The sequence below is a fragment of the Schistocerca gregaria genome, chromosome 4 (assembly GCF_023897955.1).
Source record: "Schistocerca gregaria isolate iqSchGreg1 chromosome 4, iqSchGreg1.2, whole genome shotgun sequence".
NCBI classification, from domain to species: Eukaryota; Metazoa; Arthropoda; class Insecta; order Orthoptera; family Acrididae; genus Schistocerca; species Schistocerca gregaria.
This window is the reverse complement of record NC_064923.1, coordinates 243,816,856-243,833,464: the sequence shown is the minus strand read 5'-3', so window position 1 is coordinate 243,833,464 and position 16,609 is coordinate 243,816,856. Positions and strand designations below refer to the sequence as shown.

The 16,609-nt window shown below is 44.3% G+C and overlaps 1 protein-coding gene across 2 annotated transcripts in view; it reads right to left on the bottom strand.

The window, feature by feature from the left end:
- Window positions 1-16,609, bottom strand: part of LOC126267407 (uncharacterized) — a 131,503-nt gene that overhangs the window by 41,486 nt on the left and 73,408 nt on the right. Inside the window, exon 2 of one of the 2 annotated variants that reach the window (XM_049972634.1) lies at window positions 4,178-4,318. The exons of the other annotated variant lie outside the window; for it this stretch is intronic. Within the exon in view, the coding sequence (XP_049828591.1) occupies window positions 4,178-4,318 (141 nt within the window). The remainder of the gene's footprint in view (window positions 1-4,177; window positions 4,319-16,609) is intronic. 2 annotated transcript variants of the gene reach the window in all.

The following is a 16,609-nucleotide window of genomic DNA, read 5'->3' as shown; positions in this document are numbered from 1 at the left end:
GGCGTTAGTAGTGCCGCTATGAGGACGCAAATCAGGCTTGCTTTAAATACACTCCGTAAGGGTTAATCTACATCTGAATCTACATGGATACTCTGCGAATCACATTTAAGTGCCTGGCAGAGGGTTCATCGAACCACCTTCACAAGTCTCCCTATGTGTCAACAAAATATTTTCGCATTCGGAGGAGAAAGTTGGTGATTGGAATTTCGTGAGAAGATTCCGTCGCAACGAAAAACGCCTTTCTTTTAATGATTTCCAGCCCAAATCCTGCATCACTGTGACACTCTCTCTCATATTTCGCGATAATACAAAAAGTGCTGCCTTTGTTTCAACTTTTTCGATGTACTCCGTCAGTCCTATCTGGTAAGGATCCCACACCGCGCAGCAGTATACTAAAAGAGGACGGACAAGCGTAGTGTAGGCAGTCTCCTTAGTAGGTCTTTTACATTTTCTTAGTGTCGTGCGAATAAAACGCAGCCTTTGATAGCCTTCCCCACAACATTTTCTATGTTTTCTTTCCAATCGAAGTTGTTCATAATTGTAATACCTAGGTATTTAGTTGAATTTACGGCTTTTAAATTAGACTGATTTATCGTGTAACCGAAGTTTAACGAGTTCCTTTTAGCACTCATGTGGATAACCTCACACTTTTCGTTATTTAGGGTCAATTAGGGTCAAGTGCCACTTTTCGCACCATTCAGATATTTCTTCTAAATTGTTTTGCATCTTCTGATGATTTTATTAGTCATCTAAAAACAACCGAAGATGGCTGCTCAGATTGTCTCCCAAATCGTTTATATAGATAAGGAACAGCTAAAGGCCTGTAACACTACCTTGGGGAACGCCACAAAACACTTCTGTTTTACTCGATGATTCTCCGTCAATTACTACGAACTGTGACCTCTCTGACAGGAAATCGCTAATCCAGTCACATAACTCAGACGATATTCCATAAGCACGCAACTTCACTAGGAGCCGCTTGTGTCGTACAGTGTCAAAAGCCTTCCGGTAATACAGGAATACGGAATCGGGTTGTGTGCGTTAATTGCCTTTGAGACTGGATGACGTAAGCCTCTGGCGCATCGTACTGCGTCTGCAGCAGCGATTTTAGCTGCAGTTGCCACCACAGTGACACATCTCTCTGCTTTTTTTTTCTTTTCTTTTTTTTTAAATCTGCTGTTACATTATGGCCTGTTATCTAGACTACAAAGAACAGACCTTACAAATGAAACAGAACGGAACTTTCACTACACTATGCTGCAGTGGCTTCAATTATACTACATTACAATAATTTATTTATTAGATACAATTCATTGCCTCTTAGCAAGCCCCCTAAACGAGGGCAATACCTGTCCCTAACTGCGAGGAAGTGGGCGGGGACTACTATTAGCGAAACCACTGCCTTTTTTCTCTATCGAACTACGGTAATTATTAACACAAACAAGTTTATTAACCTAACAGATGCTCTTTCTAAATGCTTCTCTACTGGAGCACCCCTTAGAAACACATTCCAGACGCTACCACCACAGTGACACAAGGAACTGCCTCAAATCGGTTATTTCTAGGTCAGCTCCGAACCACACATCCTGTAGCGTACATTCCACTGACCCCAGACCACTGCCATTTGCAACCACAGTAGTGCTAAGCGAGAGCTCATTGTAGGGTGGAGATCCGTTGTGTTTTCTGATGATGATTCGACATGTTGTCCGCCCCCTGTACTGAATGGTAAGCGCGACGGATTGTCAATCCTCTGGGCCCGGATTCGAATCCCGAGTGGGTCAGGGAATTTTCTCTGCCCAGGGACTGGGTGTTGTGCAGTCCTCCCAATCATCCTGTCATTCTCATCGACTGCAGGTCACCGAAGTGGCGTCTAATGGAAAGACCGGCCTACGGAGAAAAGTCTGCCCGACGAGGGGCCCTAGCCATTCGATTAAATAAATAAAATTCCACATGTTGTTCAAAAAATGGTTCAAATGGCTCTGAGCACTATGCGACTTAACTTCTGAGGTCATCAGTCGCCTAGAACTTAGAACTAATTAAACCTAACTAACCTAAGGACATCACACACATCCATGCCCGAGGCAGGATTCGAACCTGCGACCGTAGCGGTCGCTCAGTTCCAGACTGTAGCGCCTAGAAACGCACGGCCACTCCGGCCGGCCTACATGTTGTGCTGCCATTTCTGCCATTTATGAACGGCATTGTGGGGGGTGTTTTCCAACAGGATACTGCCCGCCCACATACCGCTTTTTGTGTCGACAAATAGCCTTGGGCTGCTCGATCATCAGATCCGTCTCCAGTCGAGCATGTGAGGGACGTCATCGGACGACAACTCCAGCGTCATTTATAACCGGCATTAACCGTGGCTGTATGGGCCGACGAGGCGCAAGAGGCATTGAATCCCATCCCACAAACTGACATCCGGCACCTGTGCAACACAATGCACGGACATTTGTATTCAAGCATTCAAGATTCTGGCACGTACACTGGTTATTAATGAACCTGCAGTTCACATCTGTAGTGGCTTATGTCATGCTTACGTTAACCTGTGATCCTGCAGTGCTAATCACTTAAATATATTCAATAGTATACTTTATTTATTTCATTATTTTTTTTATTGCGATTTTTTCCATCATTGTATACGAACGATGTCTGTTTCGTTGGACATATCGCCAATGACGCCAAACGATCATTTCCATTTCCATTGCCTCCGTGCGTACTTACTTCTACGCTGTGTGCAGCACATTAAGACATTCGAGCCTCTATTATACTTAGCTCTCGAAGTTCAGACATGGTAATGTGGTGTTTTTTATTAGTTGCATAACTATACGGAATTCAGAAATTCAAATATGTTTATCCGGCTTCCTATTACTTATATATGCTGCGCGATCCCAGTCAGTTTGATTATAGACAATCTATTGTAGCGTGCTATGGGTTTTATCTGGACGATGAACGACGGTCTTTGGCTCTAAGCACTGTGCCCCGTCATCACAGTTTAAAAAACCTGTGAGTGTGTGTGTGAAATCTTATGGGACTTAACTGCCAAGGACATCAGTCCCTACGCTTACACACTACTTAACCTGAATTATCCTAAAGACGAACACCCACACCCATGCCCGAGGGAGGACTCGAACCTCCGCCGGGACCAACCGCACAGTCTATGACTGTAGCGTCTAAGACCGCTCGGCTAAACCCGCGCGGCACCTGTGAGACATATGGTAGTACAAATCGATTTTACAACCACAGTAATCCTGTAATGTTTCAATTATTGCCCAGATCACCTGTAGAAGCATCTCTACTGATGCGAAACCGGCAGTGACTTTGATAGAAGTATTTTAACAACCAATGTAGAAGATTTTATTCACCTTGTACAATTTTTGCAGTAATTGCCCAACCTCCAGAAAAGTAATACGTTCAGAATCTACTAAGTTTCATTAGTCTGTACCTTCCCCGCTGTCACTCTTCGGTTACTTAATTCATTACTTGCGACGAAAAACCTGTAGTAGGACGATGACGATATTTAGTTGGTGGCGTGCTCAACTGTGTGATTATCAGCGCCCCTACAAATTCCCAATCTTTCCACAGTCCAGTCTACCCAATTTCCCGGGCAGAGAATAGCCCCGACTCGGCCGGGGATCGCACCCGGGACCCCATGATCTAGAGACAGCAACGCTAGCCACAAGACCACTAGCTGCGGACCTATAATGGACGAACTCCTAAATCTTGGACAGTAGATCTACACGTCAGTGATGTTAGAGAGCAATGAGAGCTAGTAAACCTCTAAAAAATGGTTCAAATGGCTCTAAGCACTACGGGACTTAACATCTGAGCTCATCAGTCCGCTAGTACATAGAACTAATAAAATCTAACTAATCTAAGGATATCACACACATCCATCCCCGAGGCAGGATTCGAACCTGCGACCGTAGCGGTCGCACGGTTCCAGACTGAAGCGCCTACAACCGCTCGGCCACACCGGCCAGCAGGCAAACCTCTGAAAGCCACTTAAGCCATACTTTCACAGTCTGCGTTAATAACAGGCGAGCTTTAAATGGACGTCTCCTGTTGACTGTCGGCGCGAAACTTCATCGACGAGGTCTCTCATTAATACACTAATTGGAGCGCAGCTCCGGCCACGCTCGCCAGCAGTGCAGCACCCGTTGCACAGTAGACTCACCGGCAGGACGTCGCAGGAGTAGAGCACGTGGTCGGCGCTGCAGCCCGCCTCCTGCAGCAGCAGCGGCGGCAGCGGCGGGGGCGGCAGCTGGAACTGCGGGGGCGGGCCGGGGCACGCACAGTCGTACTCCGGCTCCAGCATCTGCCGACACACGTCACACAGGCCTGTCGTCACAAGCCTCGCTGCCACGACGCTCACGCTCCATATCTTAATTCACAATAAGTACCTGACAATGCAATGTGTTACCAGTTTCCACAAGACTAAGCTGCCATCTTCACATCCTCAGTGTACATCATGATTTCCTAAGCTGTACTCTATGGATCTGAAGATGGCAGCTAGACAAGATGGAAACTAGTGATCCAGTGAACTTGCACTCGATCAAGACAATATGAAACTTCATACCTTAAGCTTTCTTTGCCTTAATTTACTGCTTCAGATTCATCCCGTCTGTTGCTGTAGACGATTAACGATACTTGGCAATAGTTATTGAGAGCTTCAAAAACTGTGCGAAACATGGGTAAAACTTCACAGGAGGCTGTCCACGGTCTAACCTCGAACGACGTGTTGGTAGCGTCTGTCTGACATTTTTGTTTCGATCGTGGGAGAAATACCAAGTTTTTAACATACCCGCAACAACAGCCTTAACATGTTAGGTCCTAGAGTGCGAGCTAACTAAATATTCGGGGAAAATGTAATAAATAAAACTTCCATCCTTTATGGATGCAGAAACTGAGACTGTAATGAATAAAGCCGCATGGGGTAGCCACGCGATCTGAGGCGCCTTGCCGTGGTCGGAGGTTCGAGTCCTCCTTCGGGTATGGGCGTGTGTGTGTGTGTTGTCCTTAGCGTAAGTTAGTTTAAGTTAGGTTAAGTAGTGTGTGTGCCTAGGGACCGATAACCTCAACAGCTTGCTCTCATAGGAACTAACCACAAATTTCCAATTTGTAATGAATAAATGTCTTCAGAAATTACGGCAACCAGAAGCTAGTCACGAAAGTCCAGTGGATGCTTTCATTTCTGAAAACGTTCTCGTAATAAGCAACTTCACACCGAGTTATCTACTTTTGCCTCACCTTGGCGTTTCTGCCACTGATATACGGAGTAATAGGGGGCGTAAGTGTTGATGCTGTGATGACTGATACCTTAATACGTATCACTTCAGTGTGTTCGTTGCTTTTTTTTCTGCATCCAACAATCTTCTCATAAATGCGTCACTTAATTTACAACTTGATGTTTTCTTAAATGTCGTTCAAAATGGTTCAAATGACTCTGAGCACTATGGTACTTAACATCTGTGGTCATCAGTCCCCTAGAACTTAGAAATACTTTAACCTAACCAACCTAAGGACATCACACACATCCATGCCCGAGGCAGGATTCGAACCTGCGACCGTAGCAGTCGCGCGGTTCCGGACTGAGCGCCTGAACCGCTAGACCACCGCGGCCGGCTCTTAAATGTCGTAATTGCGCCCACTTGTCCACTCTTCAACACCTGACCCTTTACCCACGGGAAAAAAGCGTTAATGGGTTGCTTTTGCCACATGTACTTGGACGTACTAACCAACCTAAAAACATACAACTCCTAATAGCTATATTATTAGCCCACAAATTAAGTACTTACGAAACATTGTTCAGTCATTAATAAAAATGTGTGCACTTGTAGCTCTAACACCCTGTGTACTTTGCAGGACCCTGCACACAAGTTAACAGAAAATAATAGAAAATGAAGCTAACAGCTCCGAAGCTACTGTATACATCAGTCTGTCATCGCAAACAAGATTTCACTTTCAGTTTCATTGGCTTTGTCATGTCACAATCAAGACCTTGAGCTGCACTACTGACCAGTCTGACACCCCAGTCAAGATTCCAGCTTTGAGACGAAATCATTAACCACCATTAACAATGTTTTAACACGGTAAGCGCAAAAGTTTTGTATATATCAGTCAAAGGAACACAAGCGGTCAGCAAAAGTAGAAAATGTAGTAGGGTCTTCCAAACTACATGAGTAATTTGTCACTGTAACTAAGATTCTTATTTCAGATAAAAAATTTAATTATATCTGACTGTTCACTGGCTACCACTTATTATCCTCCCATTTGCTGGCTCCAAATTGGCCCACATGTACACTGTACCACGAATAACGCTTAGCAAAAACAAGACATGGCAAATATAAGACTCACGCTGTCCTTTACTTCGTGTTCCACATGACCTAAGTTCGTGACTGTTAGACCGTTTTGTGGTGTAAAGGTATGGCAGGAAAATGTTTCGTCGCTATACTATAACACTCTGGCGCACATAAAAGAAAAAGCATGGAATCTAAACTGAAATAAAACGCTAATAAACATATTTACTTTCGTAGTAGCAGTTTATATAAAATGTTACTCATAAGCTGCGCGCGGATTTTGGAGTGAAAACATAATTGGCTTAGTGTGGTTCGTGATAATGAACCAATAAAATGTGAATTTGCCTATTTAGTATCAGCTGATGCAGAAATTATAAGATTTTCTTTTCGGAGTTCCTAGCGCAGTAATTTTCTTACAATTAGGAGTTCACATTCAGAGAACTGTCTTGTAAAAACCATATGTTTATTATGAAGAGTAAAACTTTCCTTCCTTAAAAATTACGTCAAATTCGTCCATAATAAGAATCTGGGCTATGTTCCGTTCTGTTTCTACGTGTCTGCTTTGTTGTCATTAGTATTTTCATTCTGAAATAATCCAACTCTATGTTGGTATTATTTTAAAATGTTCTCGATATGAACGACATGTTAACTAGTTGTCCCACATAAACTTCGCTAATCTATAAAGATTCATAAAATACAGTATCATTTTACAAATAATTAATACAGCTCTGTGAAAATTGTTTTTAATCTTTGCTAATAAAGGAAATTACTCTTTAAACGGTATTATAACGCTTCAGCTTTTTTATGCAGACAATAGTTTCGTATTTTGCATAGACTGCTTGTATGCGTAAGCTGGGTGCCCGTGCACTTCCGAGTTGTTTCTGCTATAATGCAACGATTTGTGAGTGAGACTACTGGGTTCCTGATGGCAAATGTCAAAAAAGAGATTTATAATTCCAGCATCTGCCTTACAACCAAGGGCAGCATCAGGGAAATTTGGTAGGAAACGGGGCTGGCGCTATTTCATTAATTATTGGAACAATACTGTGCAGGGTGTGTTTAAAAGAAACGCCTAGTTTCCTATAAGCGAAAAACATACCTTACATCACTAGAATAGTATCATCAGTCAAACATACATTGCCTGACAAAATAAGTGACGCACCCAGAAGGGGAGGAGGGAACAAAATGAAACTTCGGGGGTTGAGAAGGTATCTGGTGTTACTTCACTGATTGCAAAATTGAATCAAATTTACAAAGAACTTAGCAGTAATAACGCACTTATCAATACCCACTCTGACGTGGAACCACTCTGACGAAGGGTGACATAAAGCCATTGTACCATCTGCTGAAGCAAAATAGCCGAAATTTTTTGTAACTCGCCCTTTACATCTTGGATATTGGCACTGGCCGGAAGTGACCTCATAGCTGGTACGGCGTGTATTCTATCGTGGTCAGATCCGGGGAACTTGCTGGCTACACGAGCATCTTAACGTCACGCAGACAGTTCATCGTGCTATGTGTAGACGAGCATTGTCCTATTGGAAAATGGCACCATGAGAGGTAGCACCTGTCGCAAGATGTACATGAAGTACTTTTGTATCGTCAGAGTTCCCTCAATCACTACCAGCTGCAAATGAAAACATACCCGCTAGTTCCCCATACCATGAAACCTGAAGTAATACAGCTGTGCTTGTCCTACATATTGGAAGAATGGGACCTTTCCACAGGTTGCCGACAATGGTCATACGAGGTACTGCAAAACCGCGAGTCATCGCTGAACACAATGCGACGCCATTAATCAGTAGCCATGCATTCCGGTCATGGCATCATCCAGAAGACAGTCGTTTGTGTTGTGGTGTTAGTGGTAGTCTATGAATAATTTCGTAATCCGGCTGCTGCCAGTGTCCGACCAGTGGTGTAAGATGGCACAGAATTTTGAAGTGCGCCCATTACTTATTCTCGGACGGGTGGAGCAGATGTGAAGAAGTTAGGACATGCCTGGTGCACAATTCGGCGACCCTGTCTTGTGGTGATGATCAGACGTGGTCAACCTGTATCTAGTCGACAATTATGCCTGCCCACACGCTCCCGTACAGTCCAACATCGGCCACTGTCACATCCGAATGTCCCATAAACCTAGATATTACGCGATTCGACCATCTGGACAGATTGAGGACAACGATGAGGACCCTTGCAAACACTGATAGATGCTGATAACGCTGTCTCTCACGAATACGATTGATCTCCGTTTCCTTCACAGTGATCACTCAAAATCTGACGTTATTCATGCCGCAGCAGGTCTGGTGACAAAATTAAACATGAATAACGCTAATGCGCTCTGGCGGCCGTTCTACCTGTCACAGAATTGCAGCTCTAATCATTTACATACCCACTGATGGTGCGTACTTGTACGAATTTACACTGACGTCCGACCATGTCTTCTGGCTGCATCACTTTTTTTTCTGAGGTGGTGTACAATTTAACAAAAACTTCTTGTAAGAATGTAAAAAAAGGCATAATCTGAAAAGTTATTTTAAAACGTTACTCAGTTCTTCTATCTTACCTTGGCATAAAAACGCGATTAAACTACGCTTCGTTCCACTAATAATTTCTCATTACCAACCTTTTTTTCGAGGATTGAAGTATTGAATGTGAGTAGGACAAAGTTTGTTTCGTTTTCAATCGCAAACAGATTTAGTGAAGTAAAGATCGATATATCTATTTATTACCTTGAACTTAATTTACTCGTGTAACTACTAACAATTTGATGTCTCCCCTTTATTCTCTTTTCACATAATTTCTGAAGTGTTTTGAGGGTTCACTAATAATTTCTCATTACCAATCTTTTTTCGACGATTGAAGTATTGAATGTGAGTAGGACAAAGTTTGTTTCATTTTCAATCGCAAACAGATTTAATGAAGTAAAGATCGATGTATCTATTTATTATCTTGAACTTAATTTACTCGTGTAACTACTGACAATTTGATGTCTCCCCTTTATTCTCTTTTCACATAATTTCTGAAGTGTTTTGAGGGTTATTAGTATGGCAAAAGGTTGCGCCTTCTGAGTATTACTTACTGGCACAACTTTTGAATAACGCTATCACTTATCAATAATCATGTCATACTACAGTCAGCTGCTATGAAAATTTTTATTACTACTACCAGCTTCGATTGTAACAGACCAGCATGGTGTAATAATTGCTTTATTACTGTACCTGTGTGGATATTTCCACCAACTGCCATGCCACTCTCTGAAGACTTGCCAGCTACGGTAAAGCATACATTTATCCGGAATAGGTTTAATTCCTTCCCACTACGTTTTTGTCTCACTTTTTTAAAGGGGGAGCCTCTAGTACCATATTTAGAAGAAAGACGACTTTTCCGTATTTGTCACGGAAGCGTAGTTTTTATTATGTCCTGACATGTATTATACGAAGCCTACCTTTCTCGGTTGACCCTCAAAAGCTTATTGCAGATTGCAGCATTTTTTTCCTTTGCCTCCCTTTAAAAATCTGAAAGGAACGGCTTTCCGTAGGCGCCCGAGAGCTCTTCATATTGCGTCTGTTGCCTGACTCGCAAAGAGGCGGCTGAAAATTGCGACAAACGGGTCTTACAGCAGCTTGGCAGCAGGCAAGAAGCAAAAGAACTTCAAGAGCTAAGATTTATTACAAATGATAAATCCAATTCACTATGTCACAGTATTCAGAAAAAAACTCTCAAAGAATATGAACGGTCCATTTGTGCTTCTAAACAGGGCAGACTTGATCTCATGGGATGTTACATTTTATTGGGTTCACCAAATAGAGTTTGCTTGTATAGCGTAAAATAAGGTTTAGTTACAACATTTCAGGATTGATACAGAAGGAAAAAAATCATGTTTCAAGAATATTGCAGGGATTTAACTAACTAAAATAATAAAGCCACTGCCGTTGTATCTAGATATGGCAAGGCTGTGGCCACCACAAAATTGTTCGAAATAGGTAGGTTTTATTGTGCAACTGGCCTTGTAGTAGCTACAACCAATATGGTTGTCTACTGGAGTGGCATTCTCATTTCTTTAGGTAAGTGTTTATCTACCTATTTAAGCACTGGACACGACATTTTCGTTGTCTTTTGGATACATATTTCATTCTAAAAACGTCTTGGAATATCGTTTCATAGGAATATTTACTCTCCTCATCCTACTGTTTAAAGGAAGTTTTTCATTATGCATTGCCACATTGCACCACATGCTAAGCAACAGTTTGAATATTGTTTGGAAATTTTATTTAAAAATAGCTATCTCGCTTACCCGCTGCCTGCTTGCTGTTTACTGTTGTGCTTTCGAGAAATATGCAACAAAGTTGTCATGATACGAAGTAAGTGAAAATTTTGATTAGGGCCAGATAACTGTTATACTTCAATTGCCCATTTAATATAAAGACAAGTCGTGTTCAAACCAGTTACAATTCAATTCAAATTAGATTCTGTTTAGCAAAAGTAAGCATACGAGTAAAGATTGTGAAACGCCTTATCACTACGGAGTGTAAATTAGGAGAGAGCAGTGAGTCCTCTCGTACTAGGTCTATCAGTGTATCAGTGCAGGTCCAAAAGCCTGCAGGTGACCTGCGTACACGTACCATCACGGTTCAATTGAAAAGGGAGGTCCTGTCCCATGGCAGGGCAGTCGCCGAATCTCACACCTCTGCGCATACTTCAAGAAGTTTGTGTATGAAACCCCCGTAGAAACAGATGAAGATTTGCTTGTAGGGTCCAAGCTGTCTGTCTTCTGATACAACAGACACCAGGGGTCTTTGACAGAGCGCTGAAGAACTTGATGCGCCATTGCGAGGCATGCACTGTGAGACTGGCGGTAGAGGCTTGGACAACTGCTGTTGTGCAATGTACGCTGTATACGTCCATGACAATAAATATACATTTCCGACCATTGGTTCCGTATTTCAATACAATCGGTTGTAGACCCATTATAACCTGTTTCAATGCCGGCCGGAGTTGTCCTTAGGTTAGTTAGGTTTAAGTAGTTCTAACTTCTAGGGGAATGATGACCTCAGATGTTAAGTCCCGTAGTGCTTAGAGCCATTTGAACCATTTTTTAGAGGTTTACTAGCTCCCATTGCTCTCTAACATCACTGACGTGTAGATCTTCTGTCCAAGATGTAGGAGTTCGTCCATTATAGGTCCACAGCTAGTGGTCTAGTGGCTGGCGTTGCTGTCTCTAGATCGTGGGGCCCTGGTTCGATAGCCTTACGCAGAATAAAACAAGGAAAATATTGGTGTGTCACATTTTGCGATACGTTTATCGGTTCGCTCGTAATTAAAGCGTAAATTCGAGTGTCCATAATAAAAATCCTATACTAAGAGGAGTCGTCAGGAACCTAATCTGGTTCAAACAAATAAAAATAAAAATAAAATAAAAACAAATGATGTATACATAACATAATAATGTAATATACATCGCGGTATTACTACGAAGAACAATATCCAGTAGAGACGAACTCCGATGCAGAGGCGCTGAGTCTAGCAGGTCGAGTCGCAAGCTGAATTACTGCGTGAGCTAAGACCGCAGGGACCAGAGTGACACCTGAATTGCTTTGCTCAACGCTCTGGCTAGAATCGAGAACGGTGGGATGAGCGTTGAGCGAGCGGGTTCCGCGGGTGGGGGGAGCGGTGAACCGTCATCAGTCACCCGCTAGGAGGCAAATAGTCCGTTCTCTTGCGAGCAGGTTGTTGCAAGTAGTTCTCATGTTCTCCGCTAGGAGGCTCTCTGTCCTGTTGCTCGCATCAACTGCCCACTGGCCAGAGGGCAGGACGTGCGACTGAAACGATCGCCGACGGAGTGCGATGCTAAGTTAAGCTGCGCCAGACACTGCACGCGGCAGAGGAAGCACAGAGACGGCACGGAATATGTGAAACACAAAATCCAATGGGGCACTGCACAATGCAGGCAGCTAAGGTAGAAGCAGGGCAGAGGCCGGCGCTGGCTGTGTTGTGTGGCGTGCAGTGTGCTCTGACCAGCAGAGGCCCCGCTGATATGCTCAGTCAGTCTCTCTCTCTCTCTCTCTCTCTCTCTCTCTCTCTCTCTCTGCTGTGGGAAACGTTTGGAGCTACCATTCTTTTTTTCTGAATCACTGATTGTTCACTCCTTTGAAAGATTCAACTCTATGAATCAGTTCAGGAGCGGATCCCCCATCTCTACTCAGAGCCATTTGAACCAACCTGTTTCAATTTGACCCAAGAGGTATGAGACACCTTACATTTAGGGAGGAGGGGAGAGGCAGAGACATACACGAACTATGTCTCTGCCAGCTCTACCTTCTTCAAGCGCAGCAACCTGGGTCCGCGCCCGTTTAAATGTATTTATTTTTATTTATTTATTTATTTCTCACGTAAGGTCGTGCAGCCTATTACTATGTAGCATGTGGTACATTTTGTGGTTTTACTTGTTATATCATACAAATTCAGTTTTATTACTGAGAATTTTACTAAAGAACAAAATAAAAAATAAAACACTATAGAAAAGTACAAATGCATGTATTCAACTTTGTTTAAATTTGTTGCTAACTTGAATAGTGATAATAGATAAGACAAAAAATCGGTTGAGCATACATTTTAAGTTAAAAATAAAATTGTATTTAATGGAAGAAATAAGTAGTGACAATAATGTCGATGTGATGTGAGAATTCTTTCCTTTATACCTTCTATGTGTTTGGTATACATCTGTTACATATGTTGTCTTGACTGTGGTAATAATTAATAATTTATTGATTAATTAGGTGACAATGTTTTTCTAAATTTAAGGTAGCAGTGGAGAGTGGGACTTGATTTAGAATGTCATAGTCAGGTGCATCAGATGCCAGGGTGCGGTAAGAACGTCGAGCCAGTCACATCTGATGCAGCGAAGAAAGAAGAAATGTCGCATCTTCAGATTTTGCTACATTTTACGAAATGATATAATAACAAAGTACATTGAGAGTTATATTTTGATTCTGTTTAGTGTTGGAGAACTTCAGCTTACTTTTACTACGTTTGTATGTGTACCTCATATTCACTTCCTGTGTGTGGTATGGCATCCGAGTCAGTACCTGTGTTTGTAGCTGTGTCGTTTATTATGTATTGATGATGTGACAGATGTGGGGCCTATATTATTCTAACGTGTGCTCTCCCCAATTTGTATGCCGCATATAGTGCTCGCGATGCTTTGTCTGCGACGTTGTTCATCGAGTTCCAGTTGTCCTGTCTACGCATTAACTCCCCTATGTCGTTGTTCCCTAACCTCAATCTTACACGGAAGAGCCAAAGAGACTCATACATCTACCTAATAACGTGTAGTGCCCTCGCGAGCACCCAGAAGTGCCGAAACAAGACATGGAAGGGACTAGACTAATGTCTAAATAGTGCTGTAGGGAAATGACACCATGAATCCTGCAGCGCTGCCCATAAATCTATAAGAGTGCTAGGAGGTGAAGATTTCTAAACAGCACATTGCAAGCCATCCCAGATATGCTCAATGATGTTCATGTCTGGGGAGTTTGGAGCCAACGGATGTGTTTAAACTCAGAACAACGTTCCTGGACCCAGTGCGTAGCAATTCTGGGCGTGTGGGGTGTCGCATTGTCCTGCTGAAATTTCCCCAGTGTGTCGGAATGGACAATGGACATGAACGGATGCAGGTGAGCAGACAGGGTACTTACGTATGTGTCACTTGTCAGAGTCGTATCTAGAGGTATCAGGAGTCCCATGCCGCACACGGCCTAACCATTGTAGAGGCTCAACCAGCTTGTACATTCGCCTGTTGACATGCAGGGTCCATGGATTCATGAGGTTGTCTCCACACCCGTACACGTCCATCCGCTCGATACGAAATGAAAAGAGACTCGTCCGACAAGGCAAAAAGCCCATATCGATGATGTTCCGTTAAATGGTTCTCACGCAGACACTTGTCGATGGTCCACCAATGAAATTTGCATGAATGTGCAAAAGGGTTGCACTTCTGTCCCGTTCAACGTTTCTCTTCAGTCGCCGTTAGTACTGTTCTTGCAGGACCTTTCTCCGGTCGCAGCGATGTAGGAGATTTGATGTTTCACCGGATTCGTGATATTCGCGGTACACTCGTGAAATGGTCGTACTTGAAACTCTCAACTTCATCGCTACCTCGGAGATGCTGTGTCCCTTCGCTCTTGCGCTGATCATACCAGCACGCTCAAACTAATCTCTTACATCTACATCTACATACATACTCCGCAATCGACCATACGGTGTGTGGCGGAGGGTACCTCGTACCACAACTACCATCTTCTCTCCCTGTTCCACTCCTAAACAGAACGAGGGAAAAATGAGTATCTGCCTCTGTACGAGCCCTAATCTCTTTTATCTTATCTTTGTGGTCATTCCGCGAAATATAAGTGGGCGGCAGTAAAATTGTACTGCAGTCAGCCTCAAATGCTAGTTCTCTAAATTTCCTCAGTAGCGATTCACGAAAAGAACGCCTCCTTTCATCTAGAGACTCCCATCCGAGTTCCTGAAGCATTTCCGTAACACTCACGTGGTGATCAAACCTACCAGTAACAAATCTAGCAGCCCGCCTCTGAATTGCTTCTATGTCCTCCCTCAGTCCGAACTGATAGGGATCCCAAACGCTCCAGCAGGACTCAAGAATAGGTCGCATTAGTGTTTTATAAGCGGTTTCCTTTACAGATGAACCACATCTTCCCAAAAGTCTACCAATGAACCCGACTATCCGCCTTCCCTACAACTGCCATTACATGCTTGTCCCACTCATATCGGTCTGCAATGTTACGCCCAAATATTTAATCGACGTGACTGTGTCAATCGCTACACTCCTAATGTTGTATTCAAACATTACGGATTCTTTTTCCTATTCATCTGCATTAATTTACATTTATCTATACTTAGGGTTAGCTACCATTCTTTACACCAGTCACAAATGCTGCCCAAGTCATCTTGTATCCTCCTACAGTCACTCAACGACGACACTCTCCCGTACACCACAGCAACATCAGCAAACAGCCGCACATTGCTATCCACCCTATCCAAAAGATCATTTATGTAGATAGAAAACGACAGCGGACCTACGACACTTCCCTGTGGCACTCCAGATGATACCCTCACCTCCGATGAACACTCACCATAGAGAACAACGTACTGGGTTCTATTACTTAAAAAGTCTTAGAGCCACTCACATTTTTGGGAACCAATCCCATATGCTCGTACCTTAGTTAGGAGCCTGCAGTGGGGCACCGAGTCAAACGCTTTCCGGAAGTCAAGGAATATGGCATCCGTCTGATACCGTTCATCCATGGTTCGCAAGATATCATGACAACCTGCCACTGTGGCAGCAGTAGCCGATCTAACAGCTGCGCCAGACACTTTTTTCCTTTGGCGCTTCAGTGTATGTCCTAGGCCGCCGCAGAAGAGCACTACGTGTTCCGGTGCCATTCTCACTGTTGGAAGCACAACCAACTGCGGGAACGCCTTAGGCTGCGGATCGGAGCCGCCAGGCGGGGAAGCCGCCGGCGGTGGAGCACGCACCACACAGGACGACTCGGACGACAGACCAACGACAACTGACAACAACCGACCACGACCGACTATGACCGACACAACAATTAAGACATAAACAACGGAAGCTTGTAGAAACCAAAGAGAAACAGCAAATCCATTGGGAACCAGAGCCAGACAAAGTCAACAACGAGCAACGACGAGAACGCACTACCGCCGAGATAGAAACTCAATCCAGAGCGAGTACCAGACTGACTGGACTAGGGCAGAGCGGGTCCCTATACACGAAACGGGAGGGAGCGGCTATTGGCGGCTGTCTGCCCGTGGCGTAATGGTAGCTCCCTCGCTGCGCGAGTGCCGCTGCGCGGAATAGCCGCCGCGGAGGCGGAGCCCTCTATGGGCTGACCACGTCCATTTGTTCTGCCTCGTGTTCGACTTCTTCGTCGGGAGGTACTAGACTCACCATAGGCGTAAGTGCGAGTGTGTTCAGACCAGACTGTACAAGTGCGACCGTCAGCGTCCTGCCGCGGTGTGGGAACTGGAGAGTGGCGCAGCGGTGACTGCCGTCGCCGAGACGGCGGCGGCGCCAGGCGACACAGAACGGCAAACGGCGGTGCCCGCGGCGGCGCGCCTCGGCTCGGCTCGGCGTGTCCAATGTGGGCGGAACAGCGGCGCGGCCGAGGCCCGTGAAATGGCCTCTCGTGGGTGGCCGCGCTGCGACGGGAGGTGGCGGGTGGCGGCCGGGCCGGCCGGCCTCGTAAAGCGGCCGGCCGGCGCCGTTTCCGGGC